The sequence below is a fragment of the Phoca vitulina genome, unplaced genomic scaffold (genome assembly GCF_004348235.1).
Source record: "Phoca vitulina isolate PV1807 unplaced genomic scaffold, GSC_HSeal_1.0 scaffold90, whole genome shotgun sequence".
NCBI classification, from domain to species: Eukaryota; Metazoa; Chordata; class Mammalia; order Carnivora; family Phocidae; genus Phoca; species Phoca vitulina.
Window position 1 is genome coordinate 3,244,041 of NW_022589793.1, and position 26,588 is coordinate 3,270,628.

The following is a 26,588-nucleotide window of genomic DNA, read 5'->3' on the forward strand; positions in this document are numbered from 1 at the left end:
GTGGTGTCTACCAGCTCTGTTACTGTGACGCTACGCTGCACTGATACTCAGGAAATGGTGCCCATCATGAGCTCTCCTACATAAGCCCTGGGGTGAAAGCTCAAATACGTAGGTGAGCCGTAAGTATGTGAAGCAGGGAGTGGCAGGGGTTGTATTGACCCGAAGAATTTATGTCTCCTCTAAAGCATTCAAATTAAAATCCTCTTAAACCATGGGTTTAAAAAAAAAAAAACCTAAACTATATTTGATGTCCAAATCTGGCCTGCTGGACTCGCGGTTGGTAATCCATGGCTCAGGAGCTCTGGGATGCCTCTGATTGTTACCTGCCCTCTTCTTTGTTTCAGTCCACAGTGAAGACCAAGAGAGACACAGTGAAAGGCTACTTCCTAGCTGGAGGGGACATGGTGTGGTGGCCAGTAAGTGATCTTTGATTCAATTAAAGTCACTTCTCGAAGATTCTTCGAGGGCTGATGTTATGTTTAGCCTTGGGTCTCGCAAGACTCTGGTTGTATGTAGTGTGAAAGTCACGGTCTAGAGAAGGCTTAGCTCCAATGCAAATGTTTGAACAAAAAAGATCCATCAGCTCACCCAAGGGAAAAATCTAGTTAGGCTGGTTTTAGGGATGGCTGAGGGCAAGGGCTCAAGTGATGTCACTAGGACCTGGTTTCCCTCCCCCCCATCCCTTCTTTCCTTCTTTCCTTCCTTCCATCTGTCCATATCAACTTCTCTTCTTCTGGATGGGCACTATTCCCAAACAGGGCCAACTTCAGGCAACAAGATGGCAGACACTGCTCCAGACTTTTCATCTTCTCAAGTTCAGTCCAGTATGGGAAGAGCACCAACCTCCATGGCAGTATCCCCAGAAAATATCTTATCTCTGATTGTGTCCCATGCCCACCTCTGTGCCAGTCTCTATCAATCCTCCTGATTACATAAAAGAAAAATTCACAGTTTGGTACTAATATATCTTTATCAACCTTCCATCACTGGCTAATCTCTATGTTTAGCCAAGAGAATGCAGGCCTCAGTGATCGAAACTAGCTAGGATTTAGTAACAGAGATGGTGTCCCAGTTCCAGATTCCCAGGAGAGAAAATGTAATTGACCCAGCTTGGGCCAGGTGCCCAGGGCTGTCTGGTCCAATCAGTTGAGACCAGGGATTGGGATCATTGAATATAAGCTTGGCCACTTAGTGTTCTACCAGGAGGGCTATTTACATTGCTAAATTAGAAGCAGAACTGGAATAGAACACAGGCTTCCTGATTCTCATCATGAAGCACCTTCCACAATACCCATCATCCTTTTCCCTGGGGATGCTGCATACAGTTGTTCATGTTGTGCACTGCACAACCCTATGGCTCACAATTCACATTTTAGCCATCATAAATATACATGTTTATTATGCCAATTTCTGATGGTTGGAAGTAAGAGTCTTGGGGAAGAAGAATCTTTTCCTAATTTGAAAAAAAAGGTGCCAGATAGGCTAGGGATGGCCCTGCCTCCTCTACTTCTCCTTCTGTCTTGGTCCCTCTGGAGCATGGGAAGAACTGAGGGTGGGGAGAAGGTACCATAGACCATCCCTCCAAGATCTGACTTGTCCATCTCCTAACAGGTGGGCGCATCCTTGTTTGCCAGCAACGTGGGAAGTGGACATTTTGTTGGCCTGGCAGGGTCAGGCGCTGCTGCAGGCCTTTCTGTCACTGCTTATGAATTAAATGTAAGTATTTTACCAGGGCAGGTACAGCTCACCCTTTGCCTACTAGGTAGATCCTGGGGGACAGTGTGAATGCCCTGTTCTTTCATTTATTTATTTTTGTTAAAGATTTTATTTATTTATTTTAGAGAGAGAGAGTGAGAGAGGGAGCATGAGTGGGGGGAGGGGCGGAGGGAGAGAATCCCAAGCAGTCTCCATTGCTGAGTGCAGAGCCCGAGGTGGGGCCAATTCCCTGACCCCGAGATCACGACCTGAGCTGAAACCAAGAATTGGACGCTCAACTCACCAGGCCACGCAGGCGTCCCTACCCTGTACTTTTTAAAAATAGAGTTGTACTTCATGAGAAAACAAACAAGCACCAAAGGCACCGCTGGTCGGCAAAAATCAGTTTGATCTGCAAGCTTCAGGCTTGTCTGGGTTTGCTTGATCCTGGGACCAGAAGGCTGGGACCCCAAAACACCAATGTGTGGGAGAAGAGGACTCAGAACCTCTCCCTTGTGGATGCAGAAGATAGAAGGACCCGAGGGATACCAGTCGGCCATCACAAAAATGTAGTTCTGTGGTTCAGTGGTTCTTGACCTTCCTGGCACCCCACAGATACCCCAGAGATAGGACACACTGTCTTGTGTAGCAGGGCTCGTGCAGGGTATGACTTTCACTGACCGGGCAGGCATGCACTCTTAGTAGTGAGTTTCGTCTTCACAGCGACTAACAGTTTTTTTTAAAAACAAGCTTTATTTATTTATTTATTTTTAAGTCATCTCCATGCCCAGCGTGGGGCTCGAACTCACTACCCCGAGCTCGAGAGTGACTCACTTCACCCACTGAGCCGGCCCCTTAGTGACTAACATTTTTTTTTTTTTTTAAAGATTTTATTTATTTGAGAGAGAGAGAGAATGAGAGAGAGAAAGCACATGAGACGGGGGAGGGTCAGAGGGAGAAGCAGACTCCCCGCTGAGCAGGGAGCCCGATGCGGGACTCGATCCAGGGACTCCAGGATCATGACCTGAGCTGAAGGCAGTCGCTTAACCAACTGAGCCACCCAGGCGCCCCAGTGACTAACATTTTTAAAATGCTCATTCTGTGCCGCACACTTAAGTACACTATGCATATTACTGTATGTTGGGGTTCACTTAGGGAGCCCATCCTGGCTCAACGAGGGAGGGCCCACGCCTGGATGAAGGGGGACGACACGAGGTTTTGGGGGACACTGAATGAGGAGTCACAGGAAAGCTTCTATTTCCACGCTTCCCTCCTTCTTCCCCTTCTCCCATTATCAGTGTGGGAATATGATAGCCCAGGGAGGATGAGGTACTGAACCCAAGACGGAGCCAGGCCAGGTGACCTCCAAGTGCAGAGGGAAATCCAAATCAGCACCTCGATGTAGGTGGGAGCTGAGTCCTGACTCTGTTTTCTCGGGCAGGGCCTGTTCTCTGTGTTGATGTTGGCCTGGATCTTCCTCCCCATCTACATAGCTGGGCAGGTGAGTCAGGGTGCTCTGGGATGGGGAGACCATTGGGGAGGGGCACCCTCGAGTTCCCTCCCTCCCACCTGAGGACATCCGTTAGCCAGTCCCTGGGAGCTCCTTGCATGGTGAAGGATGCTGCACAGGCGAGACCGGGGAGCCCTGTCCTCAGCACCTCCCACCTCCTGACCCATGATGAAGATGGGCACAGGCTTTCAGATGTTTCAAATGTTTCAGAAACATTTTTTTCAATGCCTCACACAGTGATAGGTGCGTATATCCGCCCGCACAGAACCCCAGTTCCTCCACACCCCACTCCTCTGCCCCTGTTTCCTCCTTCCTTCTTCTTCCTTTTTTTTTTTTTTTAAGATTTTATTTATTTGAGAGAAAGAGAGAGTGAGCACAAGCAGGGGGAAGGGCAGAAGGAGAAGCAGGGTCCCCTCTGAGCAGGGAGCCCGACTCAAGACTCGATCCCAGGATGCTGGGATCATGACCTGAGCCAAAGGCAGATGCTTAACAGACTGAGCCACCCCTCTGCCCCCATTTTCTCCTCCCTTCTTAAGTCTATGATTAAGAAGACCGTCAGTGCTGCTGAGTTTGGAGAGGAAGGGGGAGGGGAGGGGAAGGGCCAGTGCCCTGAGGCCATTTGCCCCAAATCAGGTGGGTGGTGACAGCTCAGCTCTGGCCCCCAGGTCACCACGATGCCAGAATACCTAAGGAAACGCTTTGGTGGCAACAGGATCCCCGTCATCCTGGCTGTGCTCTACCTGTTCATTTACATCTTCACCAAGATCTCGGTAAGGCGGGGACACAGCCTGGCCACGTCCCTACAGCCTGGTGAGAAGATTGATTACAGCCATTGGTAGTGTGTCCTGCCCATGCATTTCCTCTCCTTGGGCAGGCTTCAGGGAGCTTGGAGGATGGGAGGGGTGGGGGAAGAGGGTAAGCATGGGGAGAGGAAGTTGGGAGAAAAGGTGGAGGGAAGGACACCTCTTTCCACTCCTGCTTTGGCAACATGTCAGGATGGTGCAGGTCGCACAACAGGACTCTTTGAGAGCCCTGCCAGGCCTTGGTGGGGGGCTCTTCTCTTCCTCCTGGGATCAGGCAGTCATCAGGTATTCATCAGGTGTGCTGAGGCCCATCGGGCCTGCCCCACCCTGGCCTTTGGTTGGATGGGCAGATCTCCAGAAAGAGGCCAAGAGCAGATGCATTGCAGCCTCCAGGCACGTGTGCTCAGCTGGCCTGACTCGCGCCGATGCTGTCTCCGCTTCCAGCTGGGGCTGGGGAGAGCTTGCCCCAAGTGGGGGGGGGGGCGGTGCAGAGAAATTCCATTCAATCCAAACAACAATAATGGACTCTACACCAGCTGCAGGCTTGAAAGACAGACGTTCGATGACAACATCCTTTCAGAACTCTGCCTTTCAGTCTGGTGGGAAGCTATAGATGTGGGGAAGCTTTCACAGGGTAAGTTATGACCGAGGATGATTACCAACTGGGGAGAGGGGGACTGGCATTCCAGATGGATGGGCAGGGCTTGTTAGGGAAGCAGGGAATGTGAAGGGAGTGAAGGAAATGAGGCCAAGGGGCGAGCAGACTGTGGAGCCTGGCATGCAATTCTAACGTATTTATGTAGACGTTATCATGGGGGCCATGGAGGGGGGGCACTGAAGAATTTTAATGAGCAGGAGAAGGATGTTTGATCATGACAGTATTTGATAAAGGTTGCAGTGTTGAGGGTGGAGGGTGGAAGACCAAAAGTAGAAGCAAGAAGACCACTGAGGAGGTTGTTGTATTAGCCCAGTGAATGGGTGTCAAATGTAACAGCCCACAGGGCTCCAGTTGGAGAACCCTGATCTGGGAAGAGGTGGTTGAAGAAAGGGCAGTAGAGAACTCTTCCATGTTTGCCAGAATCCAAGCTTAGCGGAGCCTGTGCTGAAAATGTCCCTCCTTTCATTCATCCGTCAACTTCCTGTCTCCCCAGGTGGACATGTATGCAGGCGCCATCTTTATCCAGCAGTCTCTGCACCTCGATCTCTACCTGGCCATAGTTGGGCTGTTGGCCGTCACGGCTCTGTACACTGTTGCAGGTGTGTCTGAACAAGGGGTGATGCTTGAGAGACTGTGGCCCACCACCCCCCAGTCTTTTCCTGGCCCATCTTCTGATGTTCCCATGTGTTAAAACCATTCATTTATTACACCTCACTCCACGACCCCAGACAAGGTGATTTCTCTTAGCCATTGTCCAAAGGAAGAGGGTTTCCCAATTAGAAGGAGGATTTAAAAATGCACCACAACCGCATCAAGCTATTTCCCATTTGTTTATTGAAGAACTATTTACTGAGAACTATCAGTGCATGTTTATTCACATGCACCCTGTAAAGCTAGATGGTAAGCGGCCCTAATTCTGAGCTTGGGGTCAGGCAGCCTCCTCTTTCCCCATCAGAGCTGCATTGTAGGAGAGAGACTGGCCTATAGTAGGGCCGGGACAAGTATCTGGTTTGGAATATTTGCCTTTTTATCTTCATTCTGCTCCAGCTTCACCCTTGTCTGCCTCCTCTTGGTGTAATATAATCCATTCCGCAAATATATCTGTATATTACCTAGCATGTGCGAGACATCGTGCTAGGAATGGGGCAGAGCAGTAAACAAAACAGACAAAACCTTTACCCGAAAGGACTTTATATTTTAATGGGGAGACAGACAACGAACAAGGAAATGAAGATATTTCTTGGTATATCATGGTATATCAGGATATATTAGTATAATCTGATAAGTGCTCTGAATGAAGTTTAAGCAGGGCAAGACGGGGAGTGATGGGATAAGGAGGTTTTGTTTTGTTTTTTCACATAGAATGTTCAGGGAAGGCCTTTCTAAGGTGATGTTTGAACCACATTTAAATGATACGAAGGAAGCTCTAAGGAGAAGTGCAGGGGAAGGGAAGTCCAGGCAGAGGGTACATGTAAAGACTCTTAGGATGAGAACATGCTGGTTTGGGAAACAAAAGGGCGGTCACTCTGGCTGACGCTGAGCGAGCAAATGGTGGTTCAGGCCGCGTCCCGCTCAGCTCCGGGGGCCGTTCCCACAAGCCAGAGAGGGATGCAAGGCCGGGCACTGTGTGGTAGAGCAGCCCTAATGAGGGAGAAAGACCAGCCGCCAGCGCCTCGCAGGAGACAAAATGCGCCTGGATTTTGTTCTAAGTGCCGTGGATCTCCACTGGAGGCTCTACGCGGAAAAGCGACTAAATCAAACATATGCAAAGACCCCCCGAAGGATCTCAGGGGGGGTCGGCACTCACGGAGGCCCTGTGCCTGGAGCCCAGGGAAAGAGAAGGGCGAGCGGCAATAGCCGGTTTATCTTTGTGTTTCCTTGTTTGGGGGTCTCTGTCCCCATTACACTGATCTCTCTGAGGACCGGGGACATGCTGTTTTGTTTGCCTCTCTTTCCCTACCACGTAGAGCTGGGCGGGGCGCTCACCAGAGATTTGGTGAACAATTGAATAAAACACTGAACCCAGTGCCAGGCGCATGATAAATGCTCACACTCGTCAGTGTAGAGATGATGCTGGCTTTTAGTGGCAGGACCTCGCTGCGCTCAGGCCGGCTAATTGCAGCAGAGGGCTGGGGCCAGAACGGACCCCGGGCCTCTCTCCGCGTTTGTGACGGGGCCCTGTTCCCGCTGGCAAGGAGGGAGAATCAGAGTAGAACGCCACAGCTCTGTGCACGGTTTTGGGTTTTTTTTAAGATTTTATTTATTTATTGTCACAGAGAGAGCATAAGGCAGGGAGAGTAGCAGGCAGAGGGAGCAGGGAGCCTGATGCAGGACTCGACCCCAGGACCCTGGGATCATGACCTGAGCCGAAGGCAGTGGCTTAACCGACTGAATCACCCAGGCGCCCCTCTATGCACGTTTTTTATTGCACACCGACTTTGCCCACTAGTAAACGTGCTCATATCAGAGAAGCATCTCTTTCCCCTTTGGGAAGAAGGAAGAGGGAGGTATAGTACAGAGAAGAGACTGGAAAGATTGCCCTGTCCAGGTGCCGGCAGACTTGCTGCCATTAATTATATGGCCATGATCAGATCTCACCGGGCTCCATCAAGAACAGGAGGTTGATGACATCTGGAACGGCTGCCTGGGGCAAGGTGGCCTCACTCAGGCGGCTGGTGGTTGGCATGGGCTCTCAGCTGGGCTTCCCCCCACCCCGTGTGAACCATCACCCTCTGGGAGGCGAGCATGGGCTTCTTAAAGAAGCACGGTGGTCTCAGGACAACATGAGAGCAAGAGCAGAAGCTTCTGGGCCCTTGAGGCTTAGGCTTCGAGCTGCATAGTATCACTCCCGCCATGTTCTGCTGGTCAAAGCAAGCCATCTGGCCAAGCTCCTTGTTAAGAGGTAGAGAAATCAGCTTCATCTCAACATGGAAGGAGCAGCAAAACCACAGTGCAAAATGTGCATGCGCTCAGGAAGGTGATACTGTGGCCATCTTTGCAAACAACACTGAGAAATCTCCTCAGGCAGGGCTTGAACTTGCAGGTTCTGTCTGCTCCCCAGGGTAACTCCTCTCCACCATGGTACCCGACCCTCACCTCGGTGCTTATCCCCACCCCCACCCCCAGGTGGCCTGGCCGCTGTGATCTACACGGATGCCCTGCAGACCCTGATCATGCTTATAGGAGCGCTCATCCTGATGGGCTACAGTAAGTGGGGCCCCAGGGTCACTTGGGTGGATGACAACCCCTTCTCTCAGGGACGTCTGCTTTCGTCACTGTGATCAGCAAGCCCAGGGTCAAAAGCATACCACGGGGGCATTCCAGTCATGGGTGATTTGCTTGAGACATGGTTCTTTTAGCTGGAAGAGAACTGGGCTTATGGAAACTTATTGTTTTGTTTTGTGTTTTTTTAAGATTTATTTATTTTAGAGGAAGGGGGAGGGGAGGGCAGAAGAAGAGAGAATCTCCAGCAGACCCCCTGCTGAGTGAGAAGCCCCATGTGGGGCTCCATCCCACGACCCCAAGATCATGACCTGAGCTGAAATCAAGAGTCAGCCTCTTAAGCGACTGAGCCACCCAGGTGCCCCTGAGTGGTATATACTTCTCTATCATTTTACTTTGAACCTATCTATGTCTTTATAAACATAGATATGTGTTTATACATATATATATGTATATATTTCCTATTCTTTATATTTTAAGTGGGTTTCTTGTCGACATCATATAGTTGGGTCTTACTGTTTTATCCAATCTGACGATTTCTATCTATGGGTCAATTACATTTATGTACTGATTGATAGGGATGATTAAAACCTACCATCCTGTCAGCTGTTGTCCATTTGTTCCAAATGTCCTCTGGTTCCATTTTTCTTCTTTTAAAAATTATTTTGGTGGGGCGCCTGGGTGGCTCAGTTGGTTAAGCGTCTGCCTTCGGCTCAGGTCATGATCCCAGGGTCCTGGGATCGAGCCCCGCATCGGGCTCACTGCTCAGCGGGAAGCCTGCTTCTCCCTCTCCCACTCTCCCTGCTTGTGTTCCCTCTCTCGCTGTCTCTCTCTGTCAAATAAATAAATAAAATCTTTAAAAAAATAAATAAATAAAAATTATTTTGGTGTTGGCCCTAAAGTTTACAATGTTCATCTCAGTCTTCCTTCTAATATTATCCTACTGCTTCATGTATCCTTTAAGAAGCTTACAATATTACACTCCCAGATGCTCCCTCCCATCTTCTGTGTTATCGTTATCATACATTTACACATGCCCTAAACCCCGATGCCCTGCTACAAGTTTTGCTTTAGACAGTAGATTATCTTTTAGAGTGATTAAAAAGAAGAAAAAAAGCCTTTTGGAGCATCTGGCTGGCTCAGTTGGAAGAGCATTCGACTCTTGATCTTGGGGTTGTGAGTTCAAGCCCCACATTGGGTGTAGACATTACTTTAAAAAAATCTTAAGGGCTGCTTGGGTGGCTCAGTCGGTTAAGTATCTGCCGTTTGCTCAGGTTGTGATCCCAGGGTCCTGGGATCGAGCCCTGCATCAGGCTCCCCATCGGGCTCCCCCCGCATCGGGCTCCCCCCGCATTGGGCTCCTTGCTCAGTGGGGAGTCTGCTTCTCCCTCTCCCTCTGCCTGCCACTCCCCCTGCTTGTGCGCTCTCTCACTATCTCTCTGTGTCAGATAAATAAAAATCTTTAAAAAAGAGAACAGAAACCAAATTGTTATTACAGGGGAGCCTGGCTGGCTCAGTTGGTGGAGTGTGTGACACTTGATCTCAGGGTTGTGAGTTCGAGCCCCATGCTGGGCATAGAGAGTACTTAAAAATAAATGAATAGTTATTAGACCTGCTGCTCGGTCTTACTGTTTAATGGAGCAAATAACTACTAAGCCACAGTTTTTGTGTTTTGATGATTGCCGTCACTATATCTGTTTTCCTTTATAATCCTATGTATTTTGTATTATGCATTGGTTATTAATATTCTGAGAAGCAATACATAATCACCACCAAAGGCATAAAAACAAGGCCGAGAACCTTTAAGGTGACTAACTTTCTTTGTTAGCGCTGCTCGAAGTAGGATGTCACCCATCCAGCCATCCCCTGACCACTCCCCATGGATTGCTCTGAGTTTCTGGCAAATTTGGGTTTCCTCTGCGTTTTAGGTTTTGCTGCAGTTGGTGGGATGGAAGGCCTGAAGGAGAAGTACTTCTTGGCCGTGGCGAGCAACCGGAGTGAGAACAATAGCTGCGGGCTGCCCCGAGAAGATGCCTTCCATATTTTCCGAGACCCCCTGACATCTGATCTCCCGTGGCCCGGGATCCTACTTGGAATGTCCATTCCATCCCTCTGGTACTGGTGCACGGATCAGGTACAGGGCACCTGATGAGGGAGCGCCCTCCAGGACGCTTCTTTGCTTGGGGGGCTGGAGGCTGGGCTGGTTTCCTCCATCTCTTCTCTTGTTTGCTTCCCCCCCTCCCCCGCAAGCTCGACTACTCCTTCTTTCCTACTGCTCTACATTATTTTACTTCTTGAGCTTGCTCATGTAATGGCAAATCCAGGGCTACTAATATTTGCAAAGGGGAACTGTTTTTTGTTTGTTTTTAAAGATTTACTTAATTATTTTGAGAGAGAGAGAGAGCAGAGGGAGGGGCAGAGGGAGACAATCTCAAGCAGATTCTGCTCAGCGCAGAGCCCGATGCCAGGCTTGATTTCACTACCTTGAGATCATGACCTGAGCAGAAGGCAGACGCTTAATGACTGAGCCATCCAGGTGCCTGAGATGATACATTTTATTTTATTTTATTTTATTTTATTTTTTTTTTTTTTAAAGATTTTATTTTATTTATTTGACAGAGAGAGAGATAGTGAGAGCAGGAACACAAGCAGGGGGAGTGGGAGAGGGAGAAGCAGGCTTCCCGCTGAGCAGGGAGCCCGATGTGGGACTCGATCCCAGGACCCCGGGATCATGACCTGAGCCGAAGGCAGACGCTTAACGACTGAGCCACCCAGGCGCCCTGAGATGATACATTTTAAATGGAGTTTAAAATTGATATCGGGTATCATTTATCAACAAATACTCACTGGGTGCCCTCTGTGTACTAGACACTTGGAAATCATGAGTACACACATCAGACAGGGCTCTCTTCTCTCCTGGAGCTCACCTTCTTCTAGTGGGGGGTAGACAGACAATAAGTAAATTATGTGGAATATTTAAAAATGATAAATGCAATTTTTTTTTAAAGCAGGGTAGGGAAAGAGGGGTTAAGAAGGTGGGAATGCAGTTTATTTATTTTTTTTAAAGATTTTATTTATTCATTTGAGAGAGAGAGAGCACGAGCAGGGGGAGGGGCAGAGGGAGAGGGAGAAGCAGGCTCCCCGCTGAGCAGGGAGCCAGACGCAGGGCTCGATCCCAGGACCCTGGGACCATGACCTGAGCCGAAGGCAGACACTTAACCAATGGAACCACACAGGTGCCCCAGGGCTGATGGAAGTTTAAAGTAACCATCACGGAGTAGGGCAACTGAACTTATGCAGGTGACCATGCCAAGAACAGAGCCCAGTTCCCCCCATGGGCCAGAGTTCCTCTACACCCGGGCAGTGGTGGGCACAATACACATGTCCCTTTAAGGCGAGACTATCCTTGGCAAATCTCCTCCCCCATCCCAAGCAAATCTCAGGTAGGAGAGACTTTGGGACACAGTACAAGATCTAGGCTAATAGCATGGGCTTTAAACGTCACAGGCCTGGAATCAAGTTCTGGGGGCATTGGAATACTAACATCTTGTTTCCTTGTTTCCTTACTAACAGTGTGGTTACTAATGGTTACGGAAGAGGGAAGCATGAGGAATTTGGCCATAATCCTTTGGTCACAGGGACAGTTAATAAACCATTAAAAACATTTACATTTTTGCGATGGTTTATGTTAGTGCTCTTGACACAGCTCACCACCAACTGATACTTCTGAATTTGTACAAATATTTCCTTGAGATGCCCCAAGCCCTTCTTAGCTGGAATTCCAGCATGCACCCTGTGAAACCTACCTCCAACCCACCCGCGTTGTTCAGGAGCCTGGGGACTTAGTCACAGAGGACTCAGTCTCCTTCCAAACGCCAGGCAGGGCAAGAGGGCCTAGAAACCCAAGCCCTCTTGATCACATGGTGTAGCCGCTGACCTGGGTTCTGCGGAGTCCCGAGACTGCATTGCTTCATTGTGCTGGTCCTGCCCTAGGGAACGTAGAGCTTTGCCAGCCCTATATCTAGGCTAATTTTAAGATTTTATTATTTATTAGAGGGGGAGAGAGAGCTCACGGGCACGCGTGTGCGGGGGGAGATGCAGCGGGAGAGGTTGAGAGAATCTCAAGCAGACTCTGCGCTCACCACGGAGCCCCACACGGGGCTCGATCTCACAACCCTGAGATCATGACCTGAGCCGAAGTCAAGAGCTGGAGGCTCAACTGACAGAGCCACCCAGGAGCCCTTAGGCTAATTTTAGAGCAGGAGAAAGGCAAAACTAAGCATTTGTGATTCGCTGACAGAGAATATTCCAGATCTTCCTGGGTCGAGACTGAAAAGATAAGTAACAACGGACAATCGTAATGGCACTTAAACGTTTACTACTGTTGTGCTGTGGCCAGTCCCTGGTCTAACCATTCTACATGAATTAATTCCTTTTCATACCATCCCTCTGAACTGTGGTTCCATTACTCGGGCCTGGGGGTTATCCTACAGGGGGATCCCCTTCCCCCCAGGCTTGTGGGTTTTCAAGGAACACAGATCTTTTCAGACTTACTCAGCTGCTTCTTAAATTGATGTTTGTATTCTCCACTTCACGGGAATTAAAGCCAGAATTCTTTTTGGTCACAGTTTTGGATCTCTAGTAGAAAGGGCTTTGTTTTCCAAAGCTATAAATGCTCTCCTCTCAGCTTCCAGAGGGACGGGCTAGGATTAAAGCCTGGGTGCCTCTTTGGGCACCTTACTGAAGCAACCAGACGTATTCTATAGACCCTGATATCCTCACATTTTACTACCACATTCTAAAGTGTTCTAGAAGGCTGCCTGGGTGGCTTAGTAGGTTAAGCGTCTGCCTTCGGCTCGGGTCATGATCCCATGATCCCTGCATTGGGCTCCCTGCTCGGCTGAAAGCCTGCTTCTCCCTCTCTCTCTGCTGCTCTCCCTGCTTGTGCTCTCTCTCTGTCAAGTAAATAAATAAAATCTTTAAAAAAATTTTTAAAAGAAGTAAAGTGTTCTAGAAAACCTCAGTAGGTATATATCTGGAGTTCTAAAAAATAACATAACAGTTAAACCAAATTCTATAAATTTTTTTAAAGATTTACTTATTGATTTGAGAGGGAGAGAGAGAGAGAGAGAGAGCATGAGGTGGGGAGGGGCAGAGGGAGAGGGAGAGAGAGAAACTCAAGCAGACTCTGCACTGAGCAGGGAGCCCAACGCAGGGCTCGATCTCACAACCCTGAGATCACGACCTGAGCCGAAACCAAGAGTCAGATGCTCAACTGACTGCGCCACCCAGGCGCCCCCATTAAACCAACTTCTAAACAAGGATGGTTAACTTCCCAGCTCTGGATTGAGGGCCTCCATGCTCCCCACTTTTCCTCATATAAGCCAATCCTACATTTTAGAGCCTTTCACTTTATGGCATCCAAACAAATATAATTTATGCCTGTCAGGGTACACTTGGTTGCAAGTGACCAAAAAAAAAAAAAAAAAAATCAAATTGAAACTACCTCAGAGAAAGGATGGGGGATATATTAGCTCATGGAATACGAACAGGAAGTTGAACGAGCCTTCAGAAACTACTGGAACATATTCTGGTTTCCCTCTCCCTCATCCATCTTTATCGCCTATAACTGTTGCCTCTCACTGCAGACCAATAGGAAAGAAGCTGGGAACTCCCTAAGTCCCAGTCCAAAACTGCTATAGAAGGGTCTAGCATGGGTCAGGTGCCTACCCCTGGATTAGGCAGCTGTGCCCAAGATGAGAGTGTAGCCATGTAGACAGGGCGTGGGTTTCAAAAGAAGGAGCAGGACACTCTAGGAAGACTACCCCATTAATGCCCACTGTCACAAAAACTGGGAAGAATCCCAACTTTGTCCTGCTCGTCACAGCAGTGGTAATGATGTGACATTTCATTCCCTTTGTCCATAGTTACTGAACCGGCTTGTAAAGGCTCTGGTAACTCAACAAGGCCTCTGTAGCTTCTGCAGATGCTTCAAGACTCAAAGCCGAAAAAAATAGGAGAGAAAGTTCTGGGCTCATGTCGATTCAATCTGAAGGCTGGAGGAGGATTTTGGGGGACCACTCTCCTACTCAGAAAACACTCTGGAACAAGTTATTCCTTTTGAGTAGATAAGGTTTTTTTTTTTTTTTTTAATTATGTGATATACATTTTTAAAGATTTTATTTGAGAGAGCATGAGTGAGGGGAGGGGCAGAGAGAGAGGGAAAAGCAGACTCCCCATTGAGCAGGGAGCCTGATGTGGGGCTCGATCCCAGGACTCGGGGATCATGATCTGAGCTGAGGGCAGATGCTCAAACAACTGAGCCACCCAGGCACCCCAAGATAACTTGAATTTTAAAGAATCTTTCCCAATATGATGGTGGAGGTGCAGCCAGTGGTCTAAGGTCCTCTCATAGTTGGCAATTCTAATGGAGGCTGTAGGTTCTTTCCTTTGCCTCTTCTAGGAAGAAGTTCTGTGGGAAGTTGTAACTGGCCCACCTTGGATTCATACTTTTCCTCAACTGATCATGGTAGCCAGAGAAGTGGAGAAACTCTATGTAGAAATCGAATTGGCCAGGTCCAGCCCCAGGATAAAGGAGTAGGGAGGGGATGGAATGGGGTTCTTAGCTTCCTCAACTGGACCACAGGGATTGGGAATAGGAAAGTGATGTTTCCTCAAAGAGAAGCTAGACAAACCAAGATCCCAAGTCTGCGATGCCTACCAAGAAGCTTTGCACACTTAGCCACTTCAGCCTCCAACCACCCCACTGTTTTCCAGGTGATCGTTCAGCGGTCTCTGGCTGCCAAGAACCTGTCCCATGCCAAAGGAGGCTCTCTGATGGCTGCCTACCTGAAGGTGCTGCCTCTTTTCATGATGGTGTTCCCTGGAATGGTCAGTCGTGTCCTCTTCCCAGGTGAGAAGACAGTGGGGAGAAGAGATCATCTGTCTTTGAGTTGCAGACCCTGTGAAGTGTTCTAAACATGTGACTGCCATCAGAGATTGGGACTGGAGTCCCTGCAGAGTGATTTGGCTGAGGCATCTCTATCCAGACATCTGACTCTCTCCTGTTTCCTAACAGGGCTTCAACAGGAGTGTCTAGTAGATGTCCCAGGCCAGTAGAGGGGAGACCCATTTGGGGCCTTGCCTCAAATGAATTTTTTTTTGAAGCCACAAACTACAGGCTAAGATCTTGTGGTTCCAGATGTCATTTTCTTAAAGACTAATGTGAGAGTTCCTGTTGTGCTTTTTAGTATTTCAGCTCAATGGTTTGGTTAGTTTGGCCCAGTGGAACCCCTTTGGGCGTACATAACAAAAACCAGGGATGTCAAAGCCTCTAGAATATTTGCCTTAGATTTTTTTTTTAATGTGGTAAAGTGATGAGATTTGCACTGTGTGGATAAACAGGACTGGGGGGAGGGTGTTATTGGGAGTCACCATGATGTCAGGAAGTGCTGATCTGTAGGGAAGAAAGCTCCTTTATTCCGAATCACTGAGCTTTCCTCCCGTACCCACCAAGGCTGTTATTAACTCAAAGGGGAGGGTAAGGTAGAGTGCTCCCTCCCCTGCGTTTTATCCTACACAATGTCATGCACAGGTAAAGAAAGGGTAGGATGGCCTAGAAGTTTTGTCAAAATAATTTAGGACAATAAGCCTTAGGAGCAAAAAGCTGGGGAAGGAAGGGGGCGGGGGGGGGGGGGAGCTCTACATGGTGCTAGACTCTGGGCTTCCCGCTCCTCCAGCGCAGAGGGCATGAAGAACCCAGAGTCACTGGTCCTGGTTCCAGGGAAGGTGCACAAGACTTGGGAAAAGCCAGGTCAGAGTGAACTGGGATTTGGGATTTGTGGTGACTTGATGGAAAATACACAGCTTTTGGGTAAGGCTTGACATATGAACAAAGAACGTAGCTTTAAACAACCTACATTCATCATGCTAAGAGTCTTACAGAGTGTGGTCTTTCTGAATATGGACTCTGATTTGAATGTTGCAGCCAGAATCCTGGCTCTGCCACTTCCTAGCGGTGTGACCTTGGAAAGCCACTTGCCTCTGTTCCCTCACTCATAAAATGGGGATAATCCTTCATGAGGCTTAAAGCAGTTCTCGGCACGAGGTAAGCACTATAGAAGTGTTTACTCTTATTTTATGTATTATCTCATTTATTCCTCAAAACAACCTTATGAGGTAGGTACTGTTAGGGCTCTTTTCATTTACAGATGAAGAAACTGAAGTTCATCCACTCATTTATTCTTCCATGTGTCCATCAAAGATTCTGAGAGCCAATGATCTGCCAGGCCTTATTCTGGGAGACCCTGGGGATCCATAAGTGAACAAGACAAACAGTATCCCTGCCGTTGGTGGGGCTCACATTCTAGTGGTGGAGGAGACACAGAAAGATAAGGAAATAAGTAAATGAGACATTCATTGATTATGTTGAGAGCTGTGAGCCATTGATTGTGTTGAGAGCTGTGAGTAAAAGGCACAGGGAGACATCAGGGAATGCTTTGTGGGGTTTCTTTTGATAGGGTTTCCAGGGATGGCCTCTGTGAGGAGGATGAGGCAACAGTTGATCCATATGGGTCGTTTTTTTTTTTTTCTTTTTTGGGGGGAAGGGCAGAGGGAGAGAGAGACAGAGAGAGAATCTTAAGCAGGCTCCATGCCCAGCACAGAGCCTGACGTGGGGCTCCATCTCATGACCCTAAGATCTGAGACCTAAGCTGAAATCACGAGTCAGACACCTAACCAACTGAGCCACCCAAGCACCCTGGGTGGTTTCAAAATACATTTCAGAGTGGATCCAACAAGATTAATGATGGGTTTGATGTGGGGCATAAGGAAGAGCAATCTAGACACCTCCTAGGTCAAGTGACTTGCTAGAAATTAACCTGGCTAGTGCTGTGTGAGCTGGAATTGGAACCCGGGTGCATCTGCCTCCAAAGCCCAGCTCTTAATGATGTTATTGTCTCTCTTAGCAAATTACACCTTAAGCTTTGGGTAGGTGTCTGGAAGATCAATAGTAAGACCTTGACCATCATTCTTAACAGCCAACGATCATGTCAATCAACAATCATGATTAAGTGAAACATAATGCCATGCTCTATGTCCCTAAGGACTTTTTAATGTAACAGATGAGTATGGTACTCATGAAAAAGCAAGATAAGATATAAATCAAAACACTCTAGCATATGGTACTAACAATAAGTGAAAGGAATTTGAGAGTGAAGTAGGGTGGAGAGGGTGAGGTGGGCATGGTGTGTTTGAAGGCCTGGACAAGTTCTTCTCAAAGTGTGGTCCCCAGTCCAGTAGCATCGATGTCACCTTGGAACTTGTTAGAAATGCTAAGCCAAGATGTACTTCAGTGGATGAATGGATAAAGAAGATGTGGTTCATATATACAATGGAATATTACTCAGCCATCAGAAAGGATGAATATCTACCATTCACATCAACGTGGATGGAACTGGAGGGTATTATGCTAAGTGAAATAAGTCAATCAGAAAAACGTAATTATATGGTTTCACTCATATGTGGAATATAAGGAATAGTGCAGAGGACATGAGGTAGTGGGGGGAAATTGAATGGGAAGAAATCAGAGAGGGAGACAAACCATATGAGACTCCAGGAAACAAACTGAGGGTTGCAGAAAGGGAGGTGGGTGGGGGGATGGGGTAACTGGGTGATGGGCATTAAAGAGGGCACATGATATGATGAGCACTGGGTGTTACACTGAACTGATGAATCACTGAACATTATATCAAAAACCAATGATGTATTATACCTTGGCTAATTGAATTTAAATTAAAAAAAAAAAAGAAATGCAAACTTTCAGGCCTTGTCCAAGACCTGCTGAATCAGAATCTCTTGAGGTTGAGGCCCAGCAATTTAATAAGCTCCCCAAAAGACTGAGAAGCCCTTGCCTAAAGTGCTAGGCTCCAGGCCAAGCCACTCTACCTTCCTGTTTCCATGTCTCCCTCTATGTCTGCTCTGCCAGTTCCCCCTGAATCTTCAATTGGGTCCAGACACCACCCAAAAGGATGCTCTAATACTGAGCTATAATGAGCCTGGACAACACCTTCTTCCACTTATCCATCTGATAAATGGTACACACTTTGAAAGGAACCATAGCGGAAATTAAGAGAGAAGCAAAACCACCCTCAAAAACAGTAAAACACAAGTCTAGAAATGTACCCATTTACAAACCCAATCATCCCCACCTGAGCTCTGGAATACATTAAGGGTATGAGACCTATCCATGATATTTACTAGCTGTTTGATTTGGGGAAGCCTTTTCACCTTTCTGGGCCTCAAATTTACTTGTCCTTACAATAGGTGTAATAACCACATCTTCCCCATGGAGTTGTGAAGAATACAGTGAGAATTGTATTGAATTGAATGTTAGCATTTGGAAATAGGAGATTTTGTGTTGTTTGGATCTGACCTTGCCAGAAGCATCCTTTTTTTTTTTTTTTTTTTTTTTTAAGATTTTATTTATTTATTTGACAGAGAGAGACACAGCGAGAGAGGGAACACAAGCAGGGGGAGTGGGAGGGGGAGAAGCAGGTTTCCCGCGGAGCAGGGAGCCCAATGCGGGGCTCGATCCCAGGACCCTGGGACCATGACCTGAGCCAAAGGCAGACGCTTAATGACTGAGCCACACAGCACCCCCAGAAGCATCCTTTATGTCAACTATCAGAGGGCTTGATAAGAGAACCCACACTATATATGAAATGGTTGATTAATTAGCCCAAGACAGGTAGGTGGTTGTTACCCAATGGTGGGTTAATGATCCATAAGGCTGTTGGTTTCAGTTGTAGCTTAGCCAACTAATATCCTAGGATGAATATATTCTTTTTTTTTTTTTTTGAAGTAAGCTCCATGCCCAGCATGGAGCCCAATATGGGGCTTGAACTCATGACCTTGAGATCAAGACCTGAGCTGACATCAAGAGTTGGATGTTTAACCGACTGAGCCACCCAGGCTCCCCGGATGAAGCTGAACAGACAAGGACAACTGCCACAAACATGCTTTGTAAACTGTGTATGTCACGTTTCATGGTTGAAAAGTGCATGTCTGGAAGGTTAAACAACCTAAGGTTAACAACCAAAGGTTAAACTATGTAGTTAATTAAATATCCCAGGGAGAGTCTTGCTCCATCTCAGTGTACCTTGAAGAGAGGAGCTTTTGGGGGCGCCTGGGTGGCTCAGCTGATTGGGCTACTGACTCCTGGTTTTAGGTCGTGGTCTCAGGGTTCTGGGCTCAAGCTCTCCCTCTTCCTTTCTCTCTAAAGTAAATAAATCTTTAGAAAGAGAGAGAGAGGAGCTTTTGGACAAAAAGAGGTAAAGTCCATATGATCTGAATGTGAATAAGACCTTTGCCTGCCTTTACAATATTCTGGGCATGGGAATGAAACTATTTCCTTATCTTCTTTTAAGACTTCTTAGAAGAATCATAAAAAGCCAAGAACTTTGACCTGTCAAAAGCATTTTTCTCAAGATTGTTTCTGCTCAGGACTTCTCTTCAAATATCACTTTTGATCTACAGTCTTAATTTTGTCTAAGGCTTGAACCAGAGCTTTGGGGGCATCTACTTCTATTCTGTAGCAATTGTATTATTAATTGTGGCCACAACACCCATTGGTGGATGTTCGTGAGTCGAAGGGTCCCAGCCTTTGAGAAGACATAATAATGCGTGGAGAAATTTTATGAAGATCAGTTTGCCCTTGGACTTCCCAGTGGATGAAAGGGGCTAGGGCTATATCCATTTCTTAGGTCTTATATTACATTAAAAAGAAAATGAAGATAGAACAATACTGCATTTTAAAATTGTGGTGTCCTTTAAGTGGTTATAGTTATTAAATTAGCAGTTTCAATGCAGGTAAAAATATAGAGACTAAGTGTACAACCTCACCTGGAGATACTGTCAAACATCTACACTTGGGGTCTCAGTTAAATGGTCATCATGACCTTGATAATGCACTGGAACCAGGCAGGAAGTTGGCATGAGCGGTGGAGGGCTTCACGTTCACTTGTAAACTGAGGTTCGAGATGGGCGGACAGGAAGTCCATCACCCTTCAAAATGAGGAGCAAGGACTGAAGACTTTGGATTGAGCAGAGGAGGCCCAGGAGGGATTTATGGGAGTTATTTCTCAGTCCACCTGGTGAAGGAGAACTTGAGAAGTAGTAAGTGCCCCAGCTGGGGTGAGTGGTGTTGGGTAGGCATTGGGGCGTTGGTGAGGAGCACTGGTTAACTCAGATGTCAGGAGCTGAGGAAGTGAGAAGGTGACAAGAAAGGTATCCTTCAGACGCAGGTGCCAAACCATTGAGACCAGAGTTCTGAAGGTCCCAGTGGCCAGGATTAAGTCTTGGATAGGGTGCCTGCCAGACTCATTAAAGACAGAAAAGCATATACTCTCTTGGTCTTCCTTCTCTGAAAAATTGGATTTCGAGTCAGGAGACCTGGGTTTCAGTTCTGCCTCTGGCATGACCTTGCTGGGTGTTTATACTCAGGTCTCTCGCCCTGATTCTTCATCTGTGAAGTGGTGGAAGTAAGCACTGTGATAGCTAGCTCTGTCCCATAGAAATTTGTTGAGCACCTGCTCCGCCTCACGCTCTGGACTCCAAGCAGGAGTATGGATGTGTATGCTTGGGACGTGTTCATCATCGTACTAGGAAGAGATGACGAACTGCAGATGCCAGGAAGGCTGGGTGGCTTTACACCAGAAAATCAGAATGCTGTTCAGGAGAGCAAAGACCCGACACAGAAATGCAGGAAGAGGGGGAGAGAGAGATTCAGCTAGCACAGTTGGGTTGTTAGGAGCCTAATACGCGAACAGCTCTTGAGGAGCTGGGGGAAAAGAGGGATTCGGAAAATATTTGCCCCGTGTGGGGCAATGGCATTCTCCTGTGCATCCCCGAGGAACTGTAGGCAAGATATGAATTGCTTGTGTCCCCATTTCGGGGGCCCGGGGGATGCAGCCTGATGGGGGATGCTGTGGAGAATGGCCGCTAGGTGTCTCAGTTTTATTTGGGTGACAGTAATAACAGCCGAAGTGCATTCAGTGCTTCCTACATATCAGTTTCCGGGCCAAGCACATGACGTCTGTCATCTCGGCCAACCCCCATGATAATCATACAAAGTAGACTTACATTACTGTCCCAGTTTTACAGATAGGGCAAGGTTAAGTAAGAAGGTCATGGTTTATAAAGTCTAGGCTCCTTTTTTATTTCACTGAGCTATACAGGTATAGACAGTCATCCCGTCTCCCGGCACGGGCCTGCGTCAGGCCATGCTAGTGGCTCGGCCTGGGCTCACCCTGGGCCTTGTTGTTCCCACAGATCAAGTGGCTTGTGCAGATCCAGAAACCTGCCTGAAGGTCTGCAGCAACCCCTCTGGCTGCTCCGACATCGCATATCCCAAACTTGTGCTGGAACTCCTGCCCACAGGTAATGTCCACTCGTCCCTAAATGGAGTCCCCGTGGCGCTCCCGGGAGGGAAGACCTTGGCCGGGCCCTGATCTGAGGGAGGGACAGGATGGGAGGGCGGCAGGAGGGAATGCGCTCTGGGCTGAGGGACTGAGCCCCAGAGCCAGGGCCCTCAAATAAAACCCAGGTCCTGGCTATGCCCCCCCTCCAGCCCCAGTCCCTCCTCGTGACTCCCACCCCTGAGTTCTGCTTCCTCCCGGTGGCATCTACTGGGATCAGCTGGTGCTGTGGGCCTGGGGTAATGGGGTCATGAGTGGAGGCAGCAGCAGTTAGCAGGAAAAGCCTGAGGCCCATAGACCTCCCTTTTGCCCCCAGGGCTCCGTGGGCTCATGATGGCTGTGATGGTGGCGGCGCTCATGTCCTCCCTCACCTCCATCTTTAATAGTGCCAGCACCATCTTCACCATGGACCTCTGGAATTACATCCGGCCTCGGGCATCAGAGAAGGAGCTCATGATTGTAGGCAGGTAAGGTTGTACTGAGTGGGACTGGGGAAGGAGAGTGAAAAGTTTAGAAACCCAGGGCGGAGAAAGCTGAGCCCACCCAGAGGCAAAGCCCGACCAGCCACTCATCCTGGAGGCTCTGATGGCAAAGGTGAGGTTCCTTAAGGCTCTGTATGAATAAATCACTCATTCAAGAGATGTTTGCTGAGCACCTACTATGTGCCAGGTGGCTGGACGCAGAGCAGGGAAAAGCAAAGATTCAGTTTCTGCTTTCACAAAGCTAAAGAGAAGATAATTAAAGAGAGAGGATAATTAAAAAGAAATTACAACCCCAATGAGTGCTATGAGGAGGAGCCAGGAGATGTAGGGATTCAGAGGAGTCCCTAGCCTGGACTGGGTGAGACCTGAGGGATGAATAGGAGTTAGCCAGGTAAAAGGGAGGAAGGGGTTCTGGGGACTGGGCTGGGGTGGGGGGTGGGGAAGGTTTCCCTACTAAGGTTTCTGTAAGGTCCTGAAATCTAATGGGGGGGGGGGAGAACGGAAGGGACTGAAATGGATGGTATGCAAGTCTTATGGAAAATACATGCTAATAAGCATCTTGGGGCCCTGAGGGCTATCTTAGCTTTCGGTTAGGGAAACAGTTCTTAGGTCTGACACTGAGAACATAACTCATAAAAGAAAAAAGAAAAAAAAACCAAATACATTAGACTTCATCAAAAGCTAAAACTTTTTCATTTCAAAAGACACCATTAAGGAAATGAGAAGACAAGCCACAGATAAGGAGAAACTATTTGCAAGTCATGTAGCTGACAAAGGACTTTTGATCTAGAATGATCTGCAAAATGAGATCATAACCCTAGAAAACTGTAGGGAGATACCACAACGTGCTCACTAAAATGGCTATAATCAGAAAGACAGAGGGACGCCTGGGTGGCTCAGTCGGTTAAGCGTCCGCCTGCCATTCCCCCTGCTTGTGCTCTTTCTGTCTCTGACAAATAAGTAAAATCTTAAAAAAAAAAGAAAGAAAGAAAGAAAGAAAGACAGACAAGGAGATAGAGAAGTTGGAACTTTCTTAACACTGCGGGTGGGAATGTAAAATGGTTCAACTGTTCAAAACAGTTTGGCAGTTTTTAAAAAAAATTAAACATACAACTTATCATATGACCGAGCAGTTGCATTCCCAGAAATGAAAACATATGTCTACATAAAGATTGCATTCCCAGAAATACATAAAGACGCAAACACAAATATTCACTTAGCAGCTTTTGTTTACAAGAGTGGAAAAATAGAAAAAACTCAAGTGTCCACTGACCACTGCAGGATAAACAGTGGCATGTCATGGTAGATCCATTCAATGGAGTATTTTTCAATAATAAGAAGGAATGACATACTGTGATCATGCATGATGCATGGATGAACCTCAAAAGCATGCTACGTGAAGGAAACCGGCTGCCAAAGACCACATGCTGTTGAATCTTATTTCTGTGCAATGTCCAGAAAAGGCAAACCCATAGAAATAGGAGCAAATAAGGAATAAATTGTAAATGGGCGTGAATGAACTTGTTTGGAGTAATGGACTTGTAAAACTTGATTGCATTGCCCGGAGTTATGGGATTGTACTCTTAGAATGGGTGAATCTTGTGGCATGTAAATTCTACCTCAATAAAGCTGTAACAGAGAAAGAGCAGTAAGTGTTTCCGGGGAAGACATGCTAACAAGGGGCTCTCTCCGCCTGGCACTAGGGCGTTTGTGTTGCTGCTGGTGCTGGTCTCCATCCTCTGGATCCCCGTGGTCCAGGCCAGCCAGGGAGGCCAGCTCTTCATTTACATCCAGTCCATCAGCTCCTACCTGCAGCCACCCGTGGCCGTGGTGTTCATCATGGGATGCTTCTGGAAATGGACCAATGAAAAGGTAGCTCATCACCCATGAGGATGTCTTAGTGACATGGGTGGCATTCCAGAGGATGAGTTCTGGGGACGGAGGTGTGGGGAGGGGGCCACCTGGCCTTTGAAGAGCAACCATGGGGGTTCTGTTTTGATGCATTGTGTCATGAAACAGGAAGCTAAATTCACAAGGAATGAGTAAATTATTCACGAATGATTAGTTATGTGTGAAAGATAAACAGATAAGTAGCTGCAATCCTTTTCAAATTACTGACGCCTGCATCGACCGTCCCTAGAAAGGCGGGCTCTTGAAAATGGCTCATCGAGGTCTGCAGAGGCTCAGGCTGGTCGCCCCGTAACCCTGGACGTCTCTAAGATGGCCTTGCTCTGATTTGCAGGGGGCCTTCTCAGGTCTGATCTTGGGCCTTCTCCTAGGCTTGATTCGGCTGGTCCTGGACTTCATTTACCCGCAGCCTCGGTGTGACCAGCCAGATGACCGCCCCACCGTGGTGAAGGATGTCCATTACCTGTATTTCTCCATGATTCTGTCTGCAGTGACTCTGATCACGGTGTCCATCGTGAGCTGGTTCACAGAGTCACCCTCCAAGGAGATGGTACCTTTGGGTTTGATACTATATAACCACTGAGATCCTTGGCCGCAAGCGACAGAAAACTGACCCAAACTGGCCTCAGCGAAGATGGTTTGACTGTTCAAGAAGCTGGGACATCCAGGGTTGGGCTTTAGGGACAGCTTGATTTGGGATGGAAGACCATCCGAATCCATCCTTCATTTCCGCCCCAATTTTCAGGCGCCGTGTGGGGCTGGCAGTTTCCAGGGATTTTATCTTTTCTCATGCTCATCAAGCAAAAGCAGAAACATGTTTGTCCCAGCATTTCCAGCAGGGTTCCTGATTCCCATCGATGCAGTCAGCTCGACACATGTTTACCCATGAACCAGTTCAGTTTCTGTGGCTAGAGAAATGCATGTGCTGAATGGCTGATGGGGGGGGTCCCCCAAAAGCCCCAGGCTAGGGTTAAGCTCTGGGGGGCCAGAATGAAGGAGGGTGAGATCCCAACAGAATGAGGGCTGCTGAAGAAAGCCAGGGGAATCGTGGGGGAAATGTCCATTGATTCTGCAGAGGGCAGGGAGCTGGAACTTGTTGGAGGTGCAGTGATGGGGGGCGTTCTCACATGTGAGGCTGAACATGGGTTCGAGCAGGGGACCCTAATCTGATCCATCTCTGCTCCTTAGGTAAGCCGCCTGACCTGGTTTACTCGTCATGACCCCATGGTCCAGAAGGAACAGGTACCACCAGCAACTCCTCAGACTCTTACCATCTCTCCAAATGGGACACCAGAGGCCAGCATCACCAACATCCAGTTGGAGATTGTTCAAGAAAACAGAGCCAAACCCCACTGCTGTGAGTTGCCTCTCCTCGGTTACAGTAGAAGCCCAAGAAGCATTAGGTGTTTAAGGGGAGATTTTTCTACCAAATCACCAGCCAGAAGGGGGATGTCCTTGGAATGTTAGCATCCCCTGACCCCCAGTATCTGTTCTAACTTTCAACAGATGCTCAGTGGGGAGCAATAACAGCAAACGCATGTTGGGTGCTTGCTAAAACATGGCTCACTCAATCCCATGAAATCTCACCAGGTAGGCTGGAATGCTATTGGCTTTCTCTAAATTGCTGGTTTCAAATTGGCAGCTTGCAGACATACCGTGGTGTAGTCCACCTACCATTTTAATAAAAGGTGAGTTAACATTGAAAAATCAGGAGATTTCACATAAAATTCCAGATTTCCATCTCCTTTTGAAACGTGGGAAGATGTAACAACACTGGGCCCCCATGTCTGCATGACTCACGTTGTCCGGAGCTTGGAAAGCAGGCCCTTCAGACCTGGGCTGTGCCCTTCAGTGAGCCAAGGTCCCCATCTGCCCCTATTGCCCCATGACCCTGCGGCCGTGGGCTGTCATTTACCATCACACGTGGCCTTTTACATCTACCAATATACATGTACATACGCGTACAAACGTTCTGTGGCTATGTATCCATGTCAACCTAACGAGATAGATCCAGAAGACTGTGTGTTTCAAGAAAAATGAGAGAATCTTTCCTGGTTCATATTTTGACAAGTTTAATAAGCAAGGTGGCTCCCCCTGACCACGTGCCTGGCTCTAAAGGCCGTGGAGCTTGCAGCCCCAGCTTCGAATGGGGAAATAGTGTCCCCACAAGAGTGCCCTTCTCTGCCTTGGGCCTCCTGGCAGGCAATGTGATAGAGAGGAGGGAGACAGATTTGGCTTCTAAACCCACCCCTGCCACTGCTTACCCACTACATGGCCTCACCCAAGTTAGTCAAGTGAGGCTCTGTCTCTTCATCTGAAAATGATAAGTCTGAAAATACCACTCTTCCGGATTAAGGTATTCATGAATACTTTCCAGAAAAGGTATGGAAAATACTCACTGGGCACGGAACACAGCTGGTTGGCCCCTCTGCTCCCTTCTCTGGGAGACACAGCCCACATCCTTATGACCTTCCTTTGGGTTCTTCTAGGTGACACGACCCCAAAGCGGTCCAAAGTGATGCGAGCCATCTTGTGGCTCTGTGGAATGGAGAGCCTGGATAAGGAGCCCCCGAGCAAAGCGGAACCCGTCATAGTTTCCTTGGAAGAAAACCCCCTCGTGAAAACCCTTCTGGACATCAACCTCATCGTCTGCGTTAGCTGTGCCATCTTTCTCTGGGGCTACTTTGCTTAACGTCGGGGGTGAACCCAGGGGTCCAGTCTGTTGTCCGCGCCCTCTTTTTGTAATGAAAGGAAATAAATAATAAAGCTTCGTTTGTTTACTGTGAGGCTTCAAAGGAGTTCATGGGCCATTTTCAACGTGACATTTAGCTCTTT

At 47.9% G+C, this 26,588-nt stretch overlaps 1 protein-coding gene across 4 annotated transcripts in view; it reads left to right on the forward strand.

Annotated features, from left to right (window-relative positions):
* Positions 1-26,547, forward strand: part of SLC5A11 (solute carrier family 5 member 11) — a 38,101-nt gene extending 11,554 nt beyond the window's left edge. For 2 of the 4 annotated variants that reach the window (XM_032396271.1, XM_032396270.1), the window contains 14 exons: positions 345-416; positions 1,612-1,716; positions 3,137-3,196; positions 3,871-3,975; positions 5,160-5,265; positions 7,793-7,873; positions 9,817-10,022; positions 14,666-14,801; positions 21,218-21,325; positions 21,680-21,830; positions 23,549-23,717; positions 24,088-24,303; positions 24,942-25,110; positions 26,243-26,547. In XM_032396271.1, the coding sequence (XP_032252162.1) occupies positions 345-416; positions 1,612-1,716; positions 3,137-3,196; positions 3,871-3,975; positions 5,160-5,265; positions 7,793-7,873; positions 9,817-10,022; positions 14,666-14,801; positions 21,218-21,325; positions 21,680-21,830; positions 23,549-23,717; positions 24,088-24,303; positions 24,942-25,110; positions 26,243-26,445 (1,887 nt within the window). In that variant the 3' untranslated portion in view covers positions 26,446-26,547. The other 2 variants (XM_032396272.1, XM_032396273.1) reach the window with 2 other exon arrangements.
* Positions 26,548-26,588: the final 41 nt, after the last annotated feature.